At 46.8% G+C, this 20,009-nt stretch overlaps 1 protein-coding gene across 15 annotated transcripts in view; it reads left to right on the plus strand.

Moving 5' to 3' along the window:
- The window catches only part of UNC80 (unc-80 homolog, NALCN channel complex subunit), a 175,886-nt gene that overhangs the window by 33,432 nt on the left and 122,445 nt on the right, over positions 1–20,009 (plus strand). For 12 of the 15 annotated variants that reach the window (XM_065561073.1, XM_065561060.1, XM_065561071.1 and 9 more), the window contains exons 8-15: positions 689–950; positions 4,132–4,266; positions 5,364–5,586; positions 6,434–6,574; positions 9,833–10,101; positions 12,371–12,748; positions 15,623–15,769; positions 19,704–19,851. In XM_065561073.1, the coding sequence (XP_065417145.1) occupies positions 689–950; positions 4,132–4,266; positions 5,364–5,586; positions 6,434–6,574; positions 9,833–10,101; positions 12,371–12,748; positions 15,623–15,769; positions 19,704–19,851 (1,703 nt within the window). The remainder of the gene's footprint in view (positions 1–688; positions 951–4,131; positions 4,267–5,363; positions 5,587–6,433; positions 6,575–9,832; positions 10,102–12,370; positions 12,749–15,622; positions 15,770–19,703; positions 19,852–20,009) is intronic. The other 3 variants (XM_065561063.1, XM_065561064.1, XM_065561075.1) reach the window with 1 other exon arrangement.

Raw genomic sequence — 20,009 nt, forward strand, 5'->3', positions numbered from 1 at the left:
TAGCTTAGAGTTCTGCAGATGTGAGGAGAGTGGAAGAGGCCTTAAGACTCTCTCTTTAATGAGCTGGTGGATTTTAAGCCTGTCAGTTGTTGTTAGTGCACTGGAGTCTCTGTGGAGAGTGACAACTTCTGTCTCTTTCTCAGTCTATAACCATTTCTTAGTGGCTGGTAAATGGAGCATCATTAGTGTAGGTCTCTGGGGTGACTTCTGTTCACCAAACTGGAGGGTAGCACAGCAATAGTTTCTGTCTACAAGAGGAAGACTGACTAAGTGGTGCCCTAGAGTGAATGATGAAAAAGCAAACCCTAAGGGTATGTCTACACAGCAATAAAAGGGCCACAGCTGGCGTGGGTCAGCTGACTCAGGCTTGCAGGGCTCAGGCTGTGGGGCTATAAAATTCAACTGAAGTGTTGACATTTGTGCTTGGGCTGGAGCCCGGGCCCTGTAACCTGGCAAGTGGGGGAGGCTCCAGCCCGAGCCTGAACATCTGCACTGCAATTTTTAGTCCTGTGAGCCCAAGTCAGCTGACCCGGGCTCTGAGACTCTGTTCCAGGGTTTTTTTTTATCGTAGCATAGACCTGCCATAAGTGTCTTTCTGGAAGGAACCTTTAGGCAGAACTCTGCACCTGTAGGGAAAGTATTAGCCCTAGCTGATTTCTAATGCTTCCCCTTTTATTATTTGGAACAGGGTATCATTGGTGATCCCGCCATGCCAAAAGTCTCGCTATGCCACCTATTTTGATGTGGCAGTACTGCGCTGCCTGCTGCAGGCACACTGGTCTGAGGAGGGTACACAGTGGTCTCTGATGTATTATCTACAAAGACTGAGACATATGCTGGAGGAGAAGCCAGAGAAGCCACCTGAGCCGGAGACCATGCACCTGCCCAGGCCCCGTAGCAGTTCCATGGTAGCAGCAGCACCCTCTCTGGTGAACACCCACAAAACTCAGGTAAGAGACGATCATTTAAAAGTAATCTTGGTAACTCTTTACAGTCATGGCAGGATTAGTAGTGATTCAGCACTTTGGTTTTAATTATATCATGAACTGTGGGGAAGTCACTTGTAGCGTCGGAAAAGTCCATATGTGAATTGCATAGATAGTCTTATTGCACTGGAATTCAGCATTCAGGTCTGATTTAACTATATACCATATTGTTATCCCAAGAGAAACCAAAAGAATACGTATCACAGTCTCAATACAGTACTCTCCTTGAAACAAAAAACAAGACTCAAGACACAAGACCACCTTCTTTAAAACGTTGCAGCAAACACCACACGTTGCGGTTGGAGCACAGCAAAGTACAGACTTTTCAGAGTGTCCATCAAACATAATAGTAGATTGGGACCCGTTATTGTTTCTGTAGTGCTGTGCTTTCATATTTACACTGCCCCCCCCCCCGCAGCTGCTTAAAGTAACCACTTGCTGTTGTGCTTGTAATTTCCCGAATGCTAGTGCAATAATAAAGTTGTTGTTCAAAGGTTCTCAGCACAGCAGCAGTGTGGATGGATGTGTTATTTGCATCAGCTAGACATCACACTGGAGGTCTGGAATCAGTGTTTCTGTACATGACAGGAGATCCCCTGGCAATGTAGCAAGATCTGCCTCTCCCAGCTTCACATTCTCAGGTCCTACCTGGTTTTTAAGTACTTTTTCTCCTACAGGAGAGCCCTTACTCTGTTATTCTTTATTACCATCTTTGTTAAATCCATATGGTTATTCACAGTTAAATGTAAATGAATTTTACTTTGCTGGTTGGTTGTTTTTTGGGGGGTGTTGGTATGGGGGGGTCTTTTGGTCATTGATGTGAGGGTTCCATCCCGGTTTTTTCAAGGTTAGACTAGATTGCCAAAGGTGACTTTCTCATCAGAGTTTCATACATTTTGTCATGCTACATGGAATCGGAGTCCCTCTTAAAATGAAGGTGTTTAATAAACAAAGCAGCTACAACTTCCACACAGCTGGAGTTTCAGCTTTGTCTCCCTTATTCACCAGGGACCACTCCCTATCTGGAGCTCTATACAGCAGTGGTTTTCAACCTTTTTTCATTTGCAGACCCCTAAAACATTTCAAATGGAGGTGCAGACCCTTTGGAAATCTTAGACATAGTCTGCGGACCTCCGGGGGTCTGCGGACTGGAGGTTGAAAACCACTGCACATAGCGACATCTAGTGGATGATTAATATTCCCCAAGTAAACATATTATGCATGAGTATGTCAGTAATTGAGGCAGTTGTGATGGGTTTAGGCTTCTGAGGCACAGAGATGGAAGAAGTCATGTTCTTCTCTGTTTTTCTGCCTACTTGGCATTTCTTTCTCTCTCAGGAAGGGTCTGTGGGCTAAGAAATCATTAACTAGTGAGTGAGTAATGGTGCTAAGCTGAAAAATCAGGCTAGCAGTATATTTCTTACGTTTATAGCGGGAACCCCATCAAGTTGCATTCTTCTTCTGCTTTTACTTAACCCAAGTTATTCTTTTCCAATAGAAAATCAAGATTTCAGAATAAAGTATTGGGCATCCATGCTCAGACGGTGCAAATTCAAAATGTCAGCCCTAAATTGGTTCTGAGTTCATGGCCTCCTCTCATTAGGGCTTCATGCTGCAATATAGGGGGGAACCCACAGTTTTAAAGTAACAGCACTGGGTTTTATGGCACGTTGGTCTTCTTTTCTATCATCTGGTCCTTTTGTCGTCATTAACTGATGTTAGACATGGCAAAAGAAAGAACTGCACAGAAATCAGCACAGGAACAGGCAAGTAAGTAGGTTTAGTGATGGAGTGCAGCATGTGTAGAAAAGATGTGGGGTTGCCATGTAACCTCTTCCACCTTCCTAAGCCTTAGCATGTCTGTCACACAGGCCATTTATATGTGAAATACCATTTAAAATATAATTCTGGTGCATATCACAGCAAACTAGTTCTGATCAAATGGTTATACTGTTATGTATCTAGAGAGAGAGAGAATCTCAGTTCAGGCTTTAGCGGACTGAAGGATCTATTTAATATTTCATGTAGCAAGCAGTCAATGACATACCCTGTTCCCTGTTGCAAAGCAGAACGGCAAGTGAATGAAGGCGTATGCATAAAACAAATACCTTCTCCCTGCCTCTAGTAGGTGGTCTAATCAGTGTAAGGGAAAATCTGCAGTGCACCTTTATGCAGTGAATCCAGCATAGGGATGGAATTAGGAAATGAAAACCTTGAGGACTTTCAAAACTGTACAGCTTTGCAATAACACTGCAGGCGCTAAGAGCAAAAACTTAAATTAAACCTAAAACCAGTAAAACTGCAATGACTAGATGTAATGGTAATTTAAACCCAAGAGTTTCAAGTGTAATACTCAGAAGCTGATAGAAATACTAATGAATTGGTAGCTAAACAGCCAGGCCGATGCAGGGCAATAGGAAAAAAGATATATAGTAACAGCCTCTAAACAATTTGTGGGTTTTCTTATTAGCCACAACTTGATCGAATGATCTGCTATGATGGTAACCACATTTTTAATTAGTCTTCAACCAGAACATTAGACTAATTTCTCAAAATAGGCCATATCCCATACTATATAGTAAAGCTGACTGTGTAACTCAATTCACATACAGTGGTTTGTTTGAATAGTTGATTGTGAGCTCTTCAGCGCAGCGGCCATGACTTTCTGTGTGTTTGTACAGTGCCTAGCACAGTAGGGACCTGATTTTTGATGGGTCCTTTTCACTACCCCAATACAAATAATACAGGTGCCAACTTTCCAATGTGCCGGGGGGTGTTCACTGCTCAACCCCTGGCTCTGCCACAGGCCCTGCCCCCACTCCACTGCTTCCCGCCCCCTCCCCTGAGCCTGCCATGCCCTCACTCCTCCCCCTGTCCTCCAGAGCCTCCTGCACGCCACAAAACAGCTGATCGGAAGGTGCGGGGAGGGAGGGGAAGGCGCTGATTGGCAGCGCTGCCGGTGGGTGGGAGGCGCTGGGAGTGGAGGGGGAAGCTGATGGGGGGCTGCTGATATATTACTGTGGCTCTTTGGCAATGTACATTGGTAAATTCTGGCTCCTTCTCAGGCTCAGGTTGGCCACCTCTGATTTAGTTGCTTACTTGCTATTTCTACTTGTGCATGTTTTTCTTCTTTTGGGGAGTGAAGGATCTCACAATGAAGTGCAATGAGGAGGAAAAATCACTAAGCACTGAGGCCTTTGCTAAGGTGTCACTCACCAACCTGCGCAGGCTAGCCGTGCCAGATCTCTCCACAGACCTGGGAATGAACATCTTTAAGAAGGTGAGTAGCACAGTAATGTGTTTTTGGTTTATCTACAATCCAGTGTCAAAACACATACCATGTATACAACTGTTAAGAGCTTACATTGACTCTATATTTAGGTTGAACCTGACGTGCACATTCGTTTTTTTCTGATGGGTCCATGTATGGTATATACATGTATGTATTAATATTTACTCTATGGGCCCAGTGCTGAAATCTGTACTCATATCAAGCTTTATTGAAATCAATGGGAGTTTTCCCTAAGTGGTGGTGGTTTGCAGCCAGATCCTCAAATTACATTAATCAGAGGAGCTTCATCAGTTTCAATAGAGCTATGCTGGTTTTACACCTGAGATCTGAGTCTAAATCTGTAAAGCACTCTCCCAGGAAGGCCCTTGCCTTGGTGTTGAAGGTTATACAAACAAATTAAGATTCATAATATAAAAAATGAAACAGATTAATCAAACAAGGGGATCCAATGCAAAAAAAAAGGGAGAGAAATGGGAAAAGAAAAGAAATATAGGTCCAACAACAGTAATAATGGAAAATCTTTGAAATAAAAAAAATGTCTTAATTATAAAACTGGAGAGATGGGTTGAGACAGATGTCAAGGGAAATAAGTCACCACGTTAGCATTTCTCATAGCAAAATGTGGTTGCCCTCCCACAGGGCCAGCTCTAGCGTTTTTGCCACCCCAGGCAAAAAAAAAAATTAACGCGGCCCAACTGCCGCACCCGAACTGCCGAAGCAGAAAAAAAAAAAAACGCTCGGACTGCCGCGGCTGAACTGCCGAAGCAGGGGGAAAAAAAAGAAAAGCCGCCCGGACTGTGCCGCCCCAAGAATGGACAGAATGGAATGCCTCCCCTTAGCATGTGCCGCCCCTGGCACGTGCTTCCTCCGCTGGTGCCTGGAGCCAGCCCTGCCCTCCCAACATGAGGTGCACCAGTGCAGTCCTTAAATGTCGGTGGTGCTGAAGTGTAGATACCCATCATGGACAAAGGGCTAGAGTGGGGGAATTTAGGATTGGGCTCTGCATGCTTGTCCTTACCCTCTAACTGTAGCAAAGTCCCTGTAGCCTTTGCCTGGCTCTAACCCCCCTCCTCTTCCTTCTGCAGTTTAAGAGTCGCAAAGAGGATCGAGAGCGTGAGCGCAAGGGTTCTATTCCTTTCCACCACACTGGAAAAAAACGGCAGCGAAGGATGGGGGTGCCCTTCCTGCTCCACGAGGATCATTTGGATGTGTCACCCACTCGCAGCACATTCTCCTTTGGCAGCTTTTCTGGGATTGGAGAGGACCGGCGCAGCATTGAGAGAGGAGGATGGCAAACTGCCATACTAGGTGACTGATGGGAAAGGATTAATATTGCAACCCTGTATTGTGATTAATTGTTCTACTCCAGAATGTTCCAAGAATAGCGGAGTGGAAATGGAGGCTTTTTATTTCTCCATCACTCTGGCACTGGAAAACAACCCCTCCCTCTTGATGGCTGGTTATGTCCTTTGCCCCGACTTGTGGTTTGCCACACCTGTTGTAGAAATGACATAGTCTTTCTGCCAGCTTCTAAGGTGTTGTACTGACTGCTGACCTTGAATGACTATGTTTAGGTCAGTTTGTTTCTAATAATTAAATAGGACTTGGGCAAAATATATTTCCAGTCAGTCCCAGGAGACTGACCCTCCCCTCTCCCGCCTTACTCCTGGCATTAGTGGGAGTTTTGCTTGAGTAATTAGGTGTACACTAAGGCTATTTCTACACTATGGACCTTACAGCGGCACAGCTGTACCACCACAGCTGTGCCTCTGTAAGGTCTCCCATGTAGCTGCTCTTTGCCGGCAGGAGAGAGCTCTCCCATGATCAGCATAATTAAACCACTCCAACGAGCAACATTAACTTTGTCAGCAGGAGAGCTTCTCCTGCTGACATAGCGCTGTCCACACCAGTACTTTTGCCAGGGAAACTTATGTCGGTCGGGAGGGGCTGGGGGGAGGCAGGGTTCACATCCTTGAGCGATTAAAGTGGTAATGTAGACAAAGCCTAAATAAGGATTTTCCACTTTGGCTCAAGTGAGATCTGGACTTCTGCTAATCTTAATGATCCCCATCCCCCATTCTCACACCTCAACTTCTAGCCCTCACGCGTTCCTTGGACTTGCAAACTAAATGTCTGTTTCGTGTGTTCATCCTAGGGAAGTTCACCAGGCGGGGGAGCTCTGACACTGCAACGGAGATGGAGAGCCTGAGTGCTAGACATTCTCACTCTCATCACACCCTGGTCACTGACTTGCCTGACCACTCAAACAGCCACGGAGAGAATACGGTCAAAGAAGGTGTGTCAAATATAGCGATGAGCAAATACCGCACTGGAGTGTGGACGTCAGGAGGCTGAGATAGTTTTATTTTTTTAATTTGTTAATATCTGATTAATCTCCTCTTTCCCTTTCTGGTTTTTCTATATATCTCATTGTTTCTTCTTTTTGTCCTATTTAGGATTATTATTATAATCTCTTACAAAGGACATGCACCTACCTCTAGGGTGGGACACAGCACCTTTTTAACAGTGTACAGGAACACTGCACAGAAGTTTAGGGCAGGAAGTCAATCTTGCTAACTCTTGTGATTTCATTGTGTGTCTCACAATATTTGGTGGTTTTCTGAAAGACCCAGCTGCTGGAATCAAAAGATTGCATGAGAATCTCAGCTTTCACCTTATTTTTAAAAAGTTCATTTCTAACCCACATGATTTCAGGGAAAAGCTTGAAAAAAATGAAGCAAGTGAAACCCTAAAGGCCCAAGAAATAGAAGGCAAGGAAAAAGAACCCAGAATTTGGCTTAAAAATCATGAGGGTTAACAATAATCTCATGATTGTTTTTGGACCTGACTGATGATTTTTGAGCACTTGGGGTTGGCAGTTCTGGGAAGTTGATAAAAGTGCTGTATCCATTTAATATGGCCAGAGCCATAAAGGTAGGAAGATTGTAATTGCTCCTATCAGCATATGGACACCCGATCAGAGCTAAGACCCCCTCCTCTTACAATAACAGAACTGGCTACCAATAGAACAAGTGCATTGCCACAATTTCTCTATAGTAGGGCTGCTAAAATTATACAAGATACCTCAGTCTTAACAGGCTGGCACTCTTACTAATGAGAAGTTTTCCTGCCTTAGGGTGTGGAAGGCGGGAGTCAAGCATAGACAGCTACTGCCTCCCTTTTAGCCAAGTGCAGAAAACATTTAAGGCTTCCATCGGTTATTGGTACAGTAGAACCCCAGAGTTACGAACCCCAGAGTTATGAACTGACCAGTCACCCAGACACCTAATTTGGAACTGGAAATACGCAATCGGGCAGCAGCAGAGACAAAAACAAAAAAAGCAAATACAGTACAGTACTGTGTTAAACGTCAACAACTAAAAAAAATAAAGGGAGAGCAGCATTTTCTTCTGCATAGTAAAGTTTCAAAGCTGTATTAAGTCAATGTTCAGTTGTAAACCTTTGAAAGAACAACTAATGTTTTGTTCTGAGTTATGAACAATCTCCATTCCTGAGGTGTTCGTAACTCTGAGGTTCTGCTGTACTCAGATGGCCCCCATCACTGCCGTATCTGAGCACCTCTCCGTTTTTATCCACAGAACACCTCTGTGAGGCAGGAAGTGCTGTTATCTTTATTGGTGGAGAGTTGAGCAAAGAGAAGCTATGTGACTTGTCCAAGGTCACACCGGAAGTCAGTAGCAGCACAGAAAATTGAACCCAGGTTGCCCAAGTTCTAGGCTAATGCCCTAACCACTGGGTCATCCTTCCTCTTCCATTGTCATTTGAACATGTTCTTTCTATAAAACATAAAATATAAAATCCATTCATCCTGGAAAGGAAAGGGACTCTAGATAATTAACTCAGTGGCAATCCACTCTCACTAATATTGGTGGTGCATTGTCCACCTCTGTGTAGGAATTTGTCCAGTTACTGAAGCTCTGTGTTTTATTTGTTCTGACTTGACTAGCTAATATTTTTATTTGTGTGCAGCCACAGTCCAAGGTACTAGTGAGCTTTGAAGATTTTAGCAAGGAAAGAAATAGAGCTGGCCAAAAAGTTTCAAGATTTGAAATTGCAATGCAATTTTTCATTCAAAATGTTGATGTGCAAAAGAAAAAAAGAGGAGGATATAGCTTTTGTGAAAATGTCCTCCAAATATTGATTCACACTTCACCCAGCCCTACATTAAAAGCATGTTTTACAGGAATAAAAGGAAACCATGCCGTTTTTAGCCATAGAACTGAGTGCTTGAGTCATTCTGCCCCAGACAGGGCTCAGGGGGGGGTTGCGACACAACACTTCTCACTAGATAACGTCCTACCACTGCTGCAACGTGGGATTCCGCACATAGCCCCTCAGGGAAGAACCTGAGTAGCAAAACATAGCTGTGCACCTTCAATCTAGGCGCCTGATATAATTTCTGCCACTGCTTCCACCTGTTTTGCCCACAGTCGTCATTCTCTGGGTTGCCCTGCAGTCAGTCTCATTCAGATGCTGAATACATTGCTCAACTGGGTCCATAAAGATGGAGGTGTAGAGCAGGTTGTCACCAACATCCTGAAGGCACCATATGCTGAGCCTCCTAGTGGCTTGATATGCCACTGAACCGGAGGGGGCCCTGCAGTACCCACTGAGCCTTTGGGGCAGACCCAATGCAGATCTCAGACTTGGTGGAATTCTTTTCTTCATTTAGTTCATTTGAGCCCCCAGATTCCAACTGGAAGCCTGGCACAAAATGGTTTGGAATTAGTTTGAAACATGGCAGGCTAGCTAGTAGCTTGGAGCCACAGCCCTTCTTAGCGAGCAGATTGAAGTGCCTCCAGGACCAGGCTGCGAGCGCAGCTGCTGCTGCACCCTTTGGAAAGATGGAGCATGCAGTTACTGGATCCAGCTCTGCTGGTTACTGCGGGGGTGGGTTGAGAGGACAGAGTCCCGCTCTCCCTGTCTCCTTTGAGAGGCCCTTATGCTTCTTAGTGCTTGTGGTGTGCGCCTGCCTGCTGCCCCCTGCACAGGAGCACCGTCTTTTACCTTACACCCCCATGCTGGGCAGGGCACTATCTATTGGTGAATGAGCTACCAGGCCACACAGCTAGTAGAGGAAGATGTATTTGGGTGGCGTGAAGTGAGCATTTGGGATTCATTTTCCGAAGTCACTCTCTGAACAATTCTGAATAGCCCCAGAAAGGCTGGATTTGTGTCAGTTCAAATCCAGCGTAGACACGTCTCCCTCATCTCTGGTGCTTACACATCTCGGGCAAAGCTCTCCTCTCCAGGCTGCCGTACAGATTCCTCATGTCTGAGTTGCATTTGTTCCAGGAGCATTTTGCCATGCACTAGGTCAGCTCCGTATCCAAAAGGCTTACTAAAAGTTGGAGAGCTGTGATGCTCACGTTTCTAATTGATCCCTAAGATACGTATGTGCTGACATATTTAGAAATAAAAAAACAAATTACACTATTGCCTGTGGCGCTAATTACAGTAATAAGCACAGCCGGAATGGGTAATTTTGTCACTAAAATGGGAAAGGCCAAGATACCTGTTTTCTGTCTTACAGTGCGATCCCAGATTTCTACCATCACTGTGGCCACCTTCAACACCACCCTGGCCTCATTCAACGTGGGCTACGCAGACTTCTTCAGCGAGCACATGCGGAAGCTGTGCAACCAAGTGCCCATTCCAGAGATGCCCCATGAGCCGCTGGCCTGCGCCAATCTCCCACGGAGTTTGACTGACTCCTGCATCAATTACAGCTGCCTGGAGGACACGGATCACATTGACGGCACCAACAACTTTGTCCACAAGAACGGCATGCTGGATCTTTCGGTAATTGGCAAAAGAACAAGAAAAGCCTCAGCCCTCTTCTGTCAATGCAGCTGTGCCATTGAGCTAACCTGAGAGATCTTTTTTCCATAGTCTCTTTATATACCTATCCATTCCAGCACTGCAGGAAGGTCATTCAAGACCAGTAGGGTACATTTGAAAAATACTAAAGGATGTAGTCTTTCAAGTAATGCAACTTCTCTTCTTCTTAACGAGAGTAATACATGTGCACCAAGGGAGAATACACCCATAACGTTCTGACTGAAACCTAGGAAAGCAAAGAAATTATAACAGAGAACGTTTCCTTCTCTTTCTTCTCATTTATGATCCTTCCTCTGGTATGCTAAAAGACTTGTCAATTGTTCGGAAGCAGAGAATTCCTCAAGTAACCATCTCTCCTCTTACTGCATCTGCCTTACAGATCCTTGCAGTTGGCTGTAATGAAAAGAGAGATCATTTCAGTGTACTTGCTGAGATGAATCCTTCACATTTAACAAGATTTAGTAAGAATTAAAATTAACAGAAGTAGTCAAGCACATAGACATCTGCCTGGCAGATCCTAACATAGTCAGTGATACAAACACATAGTAAGAGATGGTCCCTGTCAGTTGGGTGGGGAAGTGGCTTGCTCAGGTTTATACACTAAGTCAGTAGCAGAAGAGGATTAGAACCCACATCTCCTGACCTGCATTCTTGTGCCCTACCCAGTAGACCATGAGTCATTTCCTAGTGCTATCACAGAGGTTTCTGACACTGGACCAGCAGATAAGATCTTCATGAGGGAAGTAGACTTCCTTGAAGGGAGAGAGATTCATCCATGTCAAAATTTCAGTAAAGCCCACCACCATCCTGGCTTTGGCAGATCATTACCTTCTTCCTTCTGTAGAGTGAGTGAGTGAATCCAAACTCTCACATTAGCCAAGGGAGAAGACGACATTCAAAATCAAACCCTTGCATTTAAAATATTCACTGCTTCTTGGAATGTTGTCCTCCCTTGGCCTCCATGTCTGACTCCTCCTGGTTTTCATTCCCGCCTCTCTAATCGCTCCTTCAGCATGTCCTTGAGGATCCTCCTCATCCTCCCGACCAGCTTTCTGGGGAGGTTCCACGGGGCTCTGTCCTGGGTCCCCTTCTCTTCTACCTCCATACCTTGCCTCTGGGCAATCTCATTCGCAAACACAAATTCAACTGCCTTCTCTACGCTGATGACTCACAGATCTATCTTTCCACTCCAGACCTTCTCTCCTTCTGCCCAAACTAAAATTTCAGCCTGTCTCACAGACGTGGCCTTGTGGATGTCTAGCTGCTAGCTCAAGCTCAACATGGCTAAAACTGAGCTCTTAATCTTTCCACCCCCACAAGAACTTCCCCCTCTGCCTTCTCAACTGCTGTGAACAACCCCAACATCCTGCCTATTGCTCATGCCCATAACCTGGGTGTCATCTTCGACTCAGATCTCTCTGAGGGTCTTCACATCCAGGCCATATCTAAACCTTGTGGATTCTTTCTGAATGACATCTCTGTGATACGGCCTTTACTTTCCATCCACAGAGCTGAAATTCTTGTCCAGGCTGTCATAGTCTGGCATCTCAGTGACTGCAATGTCCATCTCTCAGCCCTTGGTAAATGCAATCTTGCCCTGCTCGTATCCATTCAGAATCCTGCTGCAAATATCATTTTCCTAGCCCATTGCTTTGACTATGTCACCCCTCTCTTTGCATCCCTCCACTGGCTCCTCCTCCTCTATCACATTGAACATAAAGCTGCTTGTCTTCACTTTCAAGGCCCTTCATAGCCTATTCCTACCCTCTCTATCCTCTCTCATTCACCATCGAGGTGTTTGTTGACTTCTGCCTCCAGTTGGCCTGTAACACCATCCTCCATCGACCACTTGTTAAATTCGTGCTTTTTCCCATGCTGCCCATTACATCTGGGAGGAACTCCTCATAAACATCTGCAAAACAAATGCATTATCCTCCTTCACATCCCTCCTCAAAACTCTTTTGCTGGGATGCCTACCAAAACTTGATGATGGTTAGACCATTGGTATGCTAAGACCACTGCCTACCATATGACCAATATTGTCTCATTGTTTCCTTGTGCTCCCCAACTGTGTGTCAGTATCCACCTCTTGCCTCTTGACTTACATTTAGATTGTAAGCTGTCCATGACTAAGGCCCCTATGTGCCATGGTAATACAAATACGAAATGATGATGATGATGATAATACAGAAAACAAGTCTGACCAAAACACGTTGTCCTCTTTCTCTAGGTGGTTCTGAAGGCCGTTTACTTGGTCCTGAACCACGACATCAGCTCCCGGATCTGTGATGTGGCGTTGAACATCGTTGAGTGCCTGCTGCAGCTTGGCGTGGTGCCGTGCGTGGAGAAAGTCAGAAGGAAGAGTGAGAACAAGGAAAATGAGTCAGCGGAAAAGAGACCGAGTGAGGGATCCTTCCAGCTCAAGGGGGCTGCTTCGGGCGGCCCAGCCTGTGGATTCGGGGCCGCCCCAGTCAGTGGAACTGGAGATGGGGGAGGCGAAGAAGGTGGAGGGGGAGGAAGTGGTGGAGGAGGAGGTGGCGGAGCTGATGGAGGTGGCGGAGGAGGAGGTGGAGGACCTTATGAAAAGAATGATAAAAATCAAGAAAAGGTATGTTTGTGTACCATGTAATATAGAGAACACATGCATGTGACATAAGGTATGTCCAGTCTGTGTGTGTGTGTATTTGTATGTATATGTGGGTGAGTAATTATCATTTCCTTTTCCCTCTCTGTTTTTTGGGAAACTGCTAGGTTTTCTTTCCTTTAGGCACCACTCAGACATCTTCATTTGTGTCAGTGCAGTACCCACATCAAACCCAGAGCATTCATCACCACGGAGAATTCAGCGCCCTTTGCTGTGACTACCCAAGCAAAGCAACTCTGCTAAGCAGCCCTAATTGGCCTAGCCCGGCTGCATTTTTCATATAAAACACGTATTCCTGATGCCCTGAATAGGTGCTATTTTACATACTGCACAACTGCTGTTTTAAAACAGGAAAAATTATTGCTGAATTTTTCAACTTTTTATTATTTATCTTACAGTAGCACATAGAGGCTCCCACATTCAAGGCACTGTGTAAACAAGCCTCAAGAGACAGACAGTGCCCTGAGGAGATTACAATCTAATGAGACAAGACAGACAGAGTCACACAGCAGATCCATGGCAGAGCTAGGAATAGAACCCAGATCTCATGACTCCACGTCCTGGGTCTCATCCACTAGATGATAACACAGACTTCATTTTATTACTTGACTCGATGGCAAAGGGTTCTGATCCCTGAGTTCCTTAGGACTTGGTCCTGCCTAGGGTTACCATATGTCCGGATTTTCCCGGACATGTCCGGCTTTTTGGAACTCAAATTCCCGTCCGGGGGGAAATCCCAAAAAGCCGGAAATGTCCGGGAAAATCCGGCGCCGCTGGGCCGGGGGCTGGCCCGGGGCCGCCGGTGCTGGGCGGCCGGGGGGTGCGCCGGGCCGCCGGGGGCCGGCGGTGCCGGGCCGCCGGGGGGTGCGCCGGGCCGCTGGGAACCGGCGGTGCCGGGCGGCCGGGGGGTGCGCCAGGCCGCCAGGGGCCGGGCAGCCGGGGGGTGCGCCGGGCTGGCGGTGCCGGGCGGCCGGGGGGTGCGCCGGGCCGGCAGTGCCGGGCGGCCGGGGGGTGCGCCGGGCCACCAGGGGCCGGCGGTGCCGGGCGGCCGGGGGGTGCGCCGGGCCACCAGGGGCCGGCGGTGCCGGGCGGCCGGGGGGTGCGCCAGGCCGCCGGGGGCCGGCGGTGCCGGGTGGCCGGGGGGTGCTCGGCTGGGGACCCGGGGGCCAGGCCGGGGGTGCTCGGCCGGGGGCCGGCAGTGTTGGGCGGGCCGGGGGTGCTCGGCCGGGGGCCCGGGGGCCGGCAGTGTTGGGCGCGCCTCCTCCCCCCACACCCCCCTTACCTTAGGGTTACCATATTTCAGCGAGCAAAAAAGAGGACGGGAGGAGCCCCGCCCTAGCCCCTCCCACTTCCCGCCCCCCCCTGACCTCCCAACCCTCCCCCCGTTCCTTGTCCCCTGACTACCCCCTCCTGGGACCCCTGCCCCTAACTGCCCCCCAGGACTATCTAAGCCTCCCTGCCTCTTGTCCCCTGACTGCCCCAACCTTTATCCACACCCCCACCCCCAGACAGACCCCTGGGACTCCCACGCCCCATCCAACCACTCCCCACCGACTGACAGCCCCCCCCCAGAACTCCCAACCCATCTAAACCCCTCTGCTCCCTGTCCCCTGACTGCTCCGATCCCTCTCCGCACTCCTGCCCCCTGACAGCCCCCCCCAGAACTCCCAACCCATCTAAACCCCTCTGCTCCCTGTCCCCTGACTGCTCCGATCCCTCTCTCCACTCCTGCCCCCTGACAGCTCCCCCCCAGAACTCCCAGCCCCCTACCCCCCCCCCGCTCCTTGTCCCCTAACTGCCCCCTCCTAAGACCCCCCCCAACTGCCCCCCAGGACCCTACCCCCTACCTGTACCCTGACTGCCCAAAACTTTCTCCACTGCCCCCAAAAAGCCCCCCCTGTTTCTTGACCTCCACCTCCAGAACCTTCCTGCCCCCTGACCTCCTTACCCTGCTGCTCAGAACAGAGTGTTGGGCTCTGTGCAGCCGAGCCGGACACGTGGCTGAGCTCCCCTGCACAACAAAACCCGGTCTGGCCCTGCACAACAAAACCCGGTCTGGCCCTGCACAGTGCTGCCGGACTGGGCTGCAAAGGAGCTGCCTGCTCAGAATGCAGGGCGGATCCGGCTCCTCTACAGCTGCTCCTGAGTCCAGCCCGGGACTTCCCTGCAGCCCTCCCAGCCACTCTCTGCTAATCCCGGACATTGTGAGAGCTTTACAAATTCCCCCCGGACGCTATTTTTAGCACACAAAAGGAGGACATGTCCGGGGAAATCCGGACGTATGGTAACCCTACCTTACCTGCTTCAGGCTTCCCGCGAATCAAATGTTCGCGGGAAGCAGGGGAGGGGGCGGAGACTTTGGGGAAGGGGCGGAGTTGGGGCGGGGGCGGGGGCGGGGCCCCGTGGAGTGTCCTCCATTTGGAGGCACAAAATATGGTAACCCTAGTCCTGCCCCACTTACTCCTGTCTGTAGTGCTTTATGAGTAGACCCATGGATTTCAATGGGACTACTTTCAGTAAAGTAGTGCTCACTATCAGTCCAGGTAGCACAATCTGACCCTTACTGCCTGGCAGATAACTGAATTCTAGGAGTACCCCAATTGACATTAGTGCTCATTGTAGTCAGAATTGCACCTGGTAGCAAGTTTTTGAAGGATTAGGCCCTGAGCTTGAATAGATAAGTCAGTAGGATTTTCAAGAGTTACGTAGCTATTCAGACTAATATTGGACTGTTTTCAAGCAAGAATGTGCAGCAATATGTTCTGAGCAAATGTTAAAGGTATGCCAGTTACCTGACCTCAGTGTCACGTGGTGTCATTTCCCCTCTGCTGCTCTTAGGATGAAAGCACTCCCATAAGCACCCACAGGCTGGCATTGACGATGCTGATCAAAATAGTGAAATCCCTGGGCTGTGCTTATGGCTGCGGAGAAGGACACCGAGGGCTCTCTGGAGATCGTCTGAGACACCAGGTATTCCAGGAGAATGTAAGAGAACTAAAGCAGATTCCAGTTCTCCCCAACCCCTTCTTTCTGAAATGAGTCTGCTGATGTTGAGAAGCCCCCACTCTCCCCCTCCACACAGCTTCCTTTATATTCATCATTAAATGCTGGCCCCCAATCTCAGCTGCACCTACTGAGCTCTACAGCTGAGCCAAGAGGAGACAATGGCCGCTTAAACCATCTTTGTCCCTTTCAAATTCCTGGCCCTGCTAGGGGCAAGTCTCGGGCCCAACAGTTTAGAGCAGCCCCAGGGGCTTCTCTGCCATGCAGATTTGCAAAGCCCTAGCGTGGACATACTGCACTAGCAAGAGTCACTTTTGTACACTGGTGCAACATGGCTACACTGGGGAGGTTTACAGTGGTGACTATATCAGTTTGGTTACATCGGTACAAAAATCCGTAAGTGTAGACAAGCCCTGAGTTACCTTCTGGTGGCCTTGAATGTCTGCTTATGGGCTGCTCCAGCAACCCTGACTAGCCAGGCTGCACTGTGCTCCAGGCATGCTCCCATACTGCAGTCTGTGCAGGAGGACGGCAAAAGACCCCCTCCTCCATCATGAGGCAGCTTTATCTAGTTTTCTGACCCTTTGATACCAGACAAGCAGCATACAGAGCCCAGAATTGCTCAGTTATTGCTGTGATTGCATCCCAGAGAATTAAAACTCAGGTATAGGGGATTTCAATGGGAACACAGTGCCCAGTGTCCTGCCAAACAGGTGCATTTTAAAGGCCCAGTCTCGCAAACACTTTTTACTGGCCATCATGCTTGCTACAGTGAGCATTCCTATTGGCTCCATTAGCGGGTGTAGACTGTGCCTGCGAAATGGTGGAGGTCGGATTGAGACCTGGCTATAAATAAGGCCTAGAGTGGGGGATTTTATATGACACCCCCCACTTAACTGTCTCAGTTAGTTAAAAAGTTGACAGTAGACGTGCATGCAGCATGTTGTATTTTGATACTGAGCCTTGAATTCAAAGCATTTAGCTGTAGATCCTGAACCTCAGAGTGATATGAGCTCAAGGCTAGAGCTGAGCGAATAATTGATTTTTCGGATTGGTGGCCAAACCGAAAAACGTGAAAAAAAAATCTGTTTCTTTTTAACTGAAACTGATGTTTTTTTCTTGCCAAAATGAAAAGCTGAAAATTTTTATTTGGGTTGAATGAAACATTTCAAATGTCAAGTCAAAATGACATTTTCAAAATTGTTTCAACATTTCCAAAATAATTTTTTCAGATGAAACAATTTGCCAAATTCGCGAATAGTTTCAGTACCCCCCCCGCCCAAATACATTGTCCAGAAAATTTTATATTTGCTGAAAAAAAAAAAAAAAAAAAAAAATTGCCCAGCTCTAGTCAAGATCAGGAACAGTTAAACTTCTCAAAGTGTTTGATTACATTATAAAATGCAGATGTATTTCTGTTTCCTTCAGTTTCCTTTGCAGTTTGTTTGCATGCTTTTAGTTCTGATGAATGTTTCCTTGCCATTTACTGAGCATTTTTACCTATTCCAAGAGACTGATTCAGGCTGTAAAACCCCAGAATAAGGACTGGAACTTTAAAAGATAGGACTCCTGAAGGTACTGGTTGCTGATTCTTATTCTGGCTTTTGTCAGCATATTGGGTCAGATCTTTCTATCTAAGTACCTATCTGACCTCATCACCATAGAAGCTGAGTGCTTCATAGTTCTCATGACACCCCATGAGACAGGGAAGTATTGCACCTATTTAACAGACACACAAAAACTAAGGTCCAGATTTTTAAAGGTATTTAGGCATTGCTGCGCTCTGTACTGCAACGCCTAAGTCTCATTTTCAAAAGCGATTTAGGCACTTAAGAACCTAAATCCCTTTTGAAAATAAGCTTTAGGCTCCTAAATAAGTTAAGCATTGCAGCACTGAGCACAGCAATGCCTAAAGACATTTAAAAATTCAGGCCTACCTGACTTGCCCAGTTTTACACGGGAAGTTTGTGGCTGAGCCAGGGATGGAACACAGAGCGCCTAAGTAGCAGATCCTGTGTTTAAAATTCTCCTTTGCATTCCCCTGATTCTAAAGCTGCTCTGTGCAGGCTGGTCCCGCTGCTCTGGTTTGGGCAGTTAAAAAATTGCTTTAATTTATGCTGGGCTGTAATGGCCACAAGTGAGGATGGGTGTGGCATAGGGTCATCTTAGCAGTGCTTCCTTGTCCAAACTATACTAGCAGCAAGAATAAGGAGTAACGTCAGAGTCCCTAAAACAGATCTACACTGCTTCGCAGTAGTGTGATCTGCGGACTGGCTTCTACAGCTTTAAATTCAGATTATGCTGACAGTGCAATGCAAAGCAGCTGCACCGCATTAGAGGATCCAGCTAGTTGTTTTCCTGGAGACAAAAATTATAATTAATTTTGTTTTTAACTGAAAACACAAAATAGTCATCAGGCAATTCCAAATGTCTGTGTGCTGAGTTTATTTTTTTTTTTTCCTTTTTAAATCCTAATTCACCAGTTCTCCTGTTTCACTGTAATTTGCCCCACCGTTTTCCTGTCTATATAAACCTTCAGAGTCAGGGATGTGAAACTAAGAAAAAAATAGAAAAGAATTTATTTTCATATAGTGCCTTTCTGCACAAGCTTCCTCAACATGCTTTCCAAAGCAGCAAGGAAGATACTGGTCATGACTGTGTAGGCAAACATAGCATCCATGACTCAGTCAGCAATACTTCACACTATACTCTTTGGATCAGGCCTCTAATGCTTAAGACTATTAAAGTTAATGGGAGTCTTTCCCTTGGGCTGATCAGTTTGTTTCCGTGGGAATTGGATCAGGGCCTTAGGGCTGTCAAACTTACTCTTTGGAGAGAGCCAAATTCTGTTTGCCATTATGGTACCAGAGAGACAGGACTACAATGCTAGTGTCATGTGCAGCCATCACTAGGTGGCAGAGAACCCAATGATGGCAATGGGAGGTTTGCACAAAGAACAAGGGTCCAGAATCGCTCGGTATGTAGCAACCAAGCTATTACTTAGTAAAATTACCGTTAAGTTTTGCATTGTTTAGGCCCTGATCCAGCAAAACACTTGAGTTTAAGCATGTGAAGAGTCCTGTTAGCCTCAGTGGGACATGCTTAATGTTAAGCATGTGCCTAAGTGCCTTGCTGATCTGGGGTCTTTATGGAAAGAGATTTGTAGTGCATTTTTGGGATGACTGCTATTTCTGCTGTTTGTTTATTTGGCCAGGCTGTTTTGAATGCACCACTGTGGTAATTGCATGCACAATGCGTGCATCTGAGTTATTAGAAAATCACAGTATTACCACTGGGCTTCAGAACCAACACCACACTGTGAGGAAACAGACAATTCACCCATCTCTTGGAGCAGATATTTCAGGCTTTCTAATACCTCACTGCATTGGGTCACATCTAAATAGTTAACTTTGCAATCAAGAGTCAACACTGAATTATTTTTGTAAATAAAAGTTTGCATTCTGCAGCATCTGAATTGGTCACTGGAGTCAGATAAACACATGAACAGGGTTGGCTGTGGGCCATAGACTCAGAATCTGACATCCCTACACCACAGTCTGTTTTATCAACGTTTATACTGTAAGTGTTGGCCAGGGTAACTGGGTTCCTACTCATTTCACCAGCACTGAAATTTTAACTTCCATTTGGAGGACTGCAAGAGGAGGGCAGAAGTGACCTTGATTTAATATCTTCTCCAAAAGATAATGTGGTGTAATGGCTCCTATTACTGAATTGCATTGTTGGCATTAGCTGAGAGCCCATATCTTGTTGTGGTATTTGAACTTTTTGGCTAGTAGGTGAGATTACTTATAATAACGCAGCACTGGCAAAACAAGGGCAGAAATGCACCTGACGGACCCTGCAACTGTTACCAAAATTCAAGCAGATACTTCTCATTTTTGTAATATCTTCACAGGCTCAGAATTGCCTTACAAAGCTGTACAAGCTGGATAAAATGCAGTTCCGGCAGACCATGAGGGACTATGTGAACAGAGATTCCCTCAATAATGTAGTGGATTTCCTTCACGCTTTGCTAGGATTCTGCATGGAGCCAGTCACTGACAGTAAGTACGGCTGGCATCACAAGCCCCAGTCACATTTTCCTCGATGACACACCATAGGGGATGCTGGCTGCCATTTTCAAAAAGGTGCAGTGAATTTCTAAAGGCAAAATGTAATTGTAATGACTAGGTTAAATCCTCAGCGGGTGTAAATCAGTGTA

The sequence above is a fragment of the Chrysemys picta genome, chromosome 11 (genome assembly GCF_011386835.1).
Source record: "Chrysemys picta bellii isolate R12L10 chromosome 11, ASM1138683v2, whole genome shotgun sequence".
NCBI lineage: Eukaryota > Metazoa > Chordata > Testudines > Emydidae > Chrysemys > Chrysemys picta.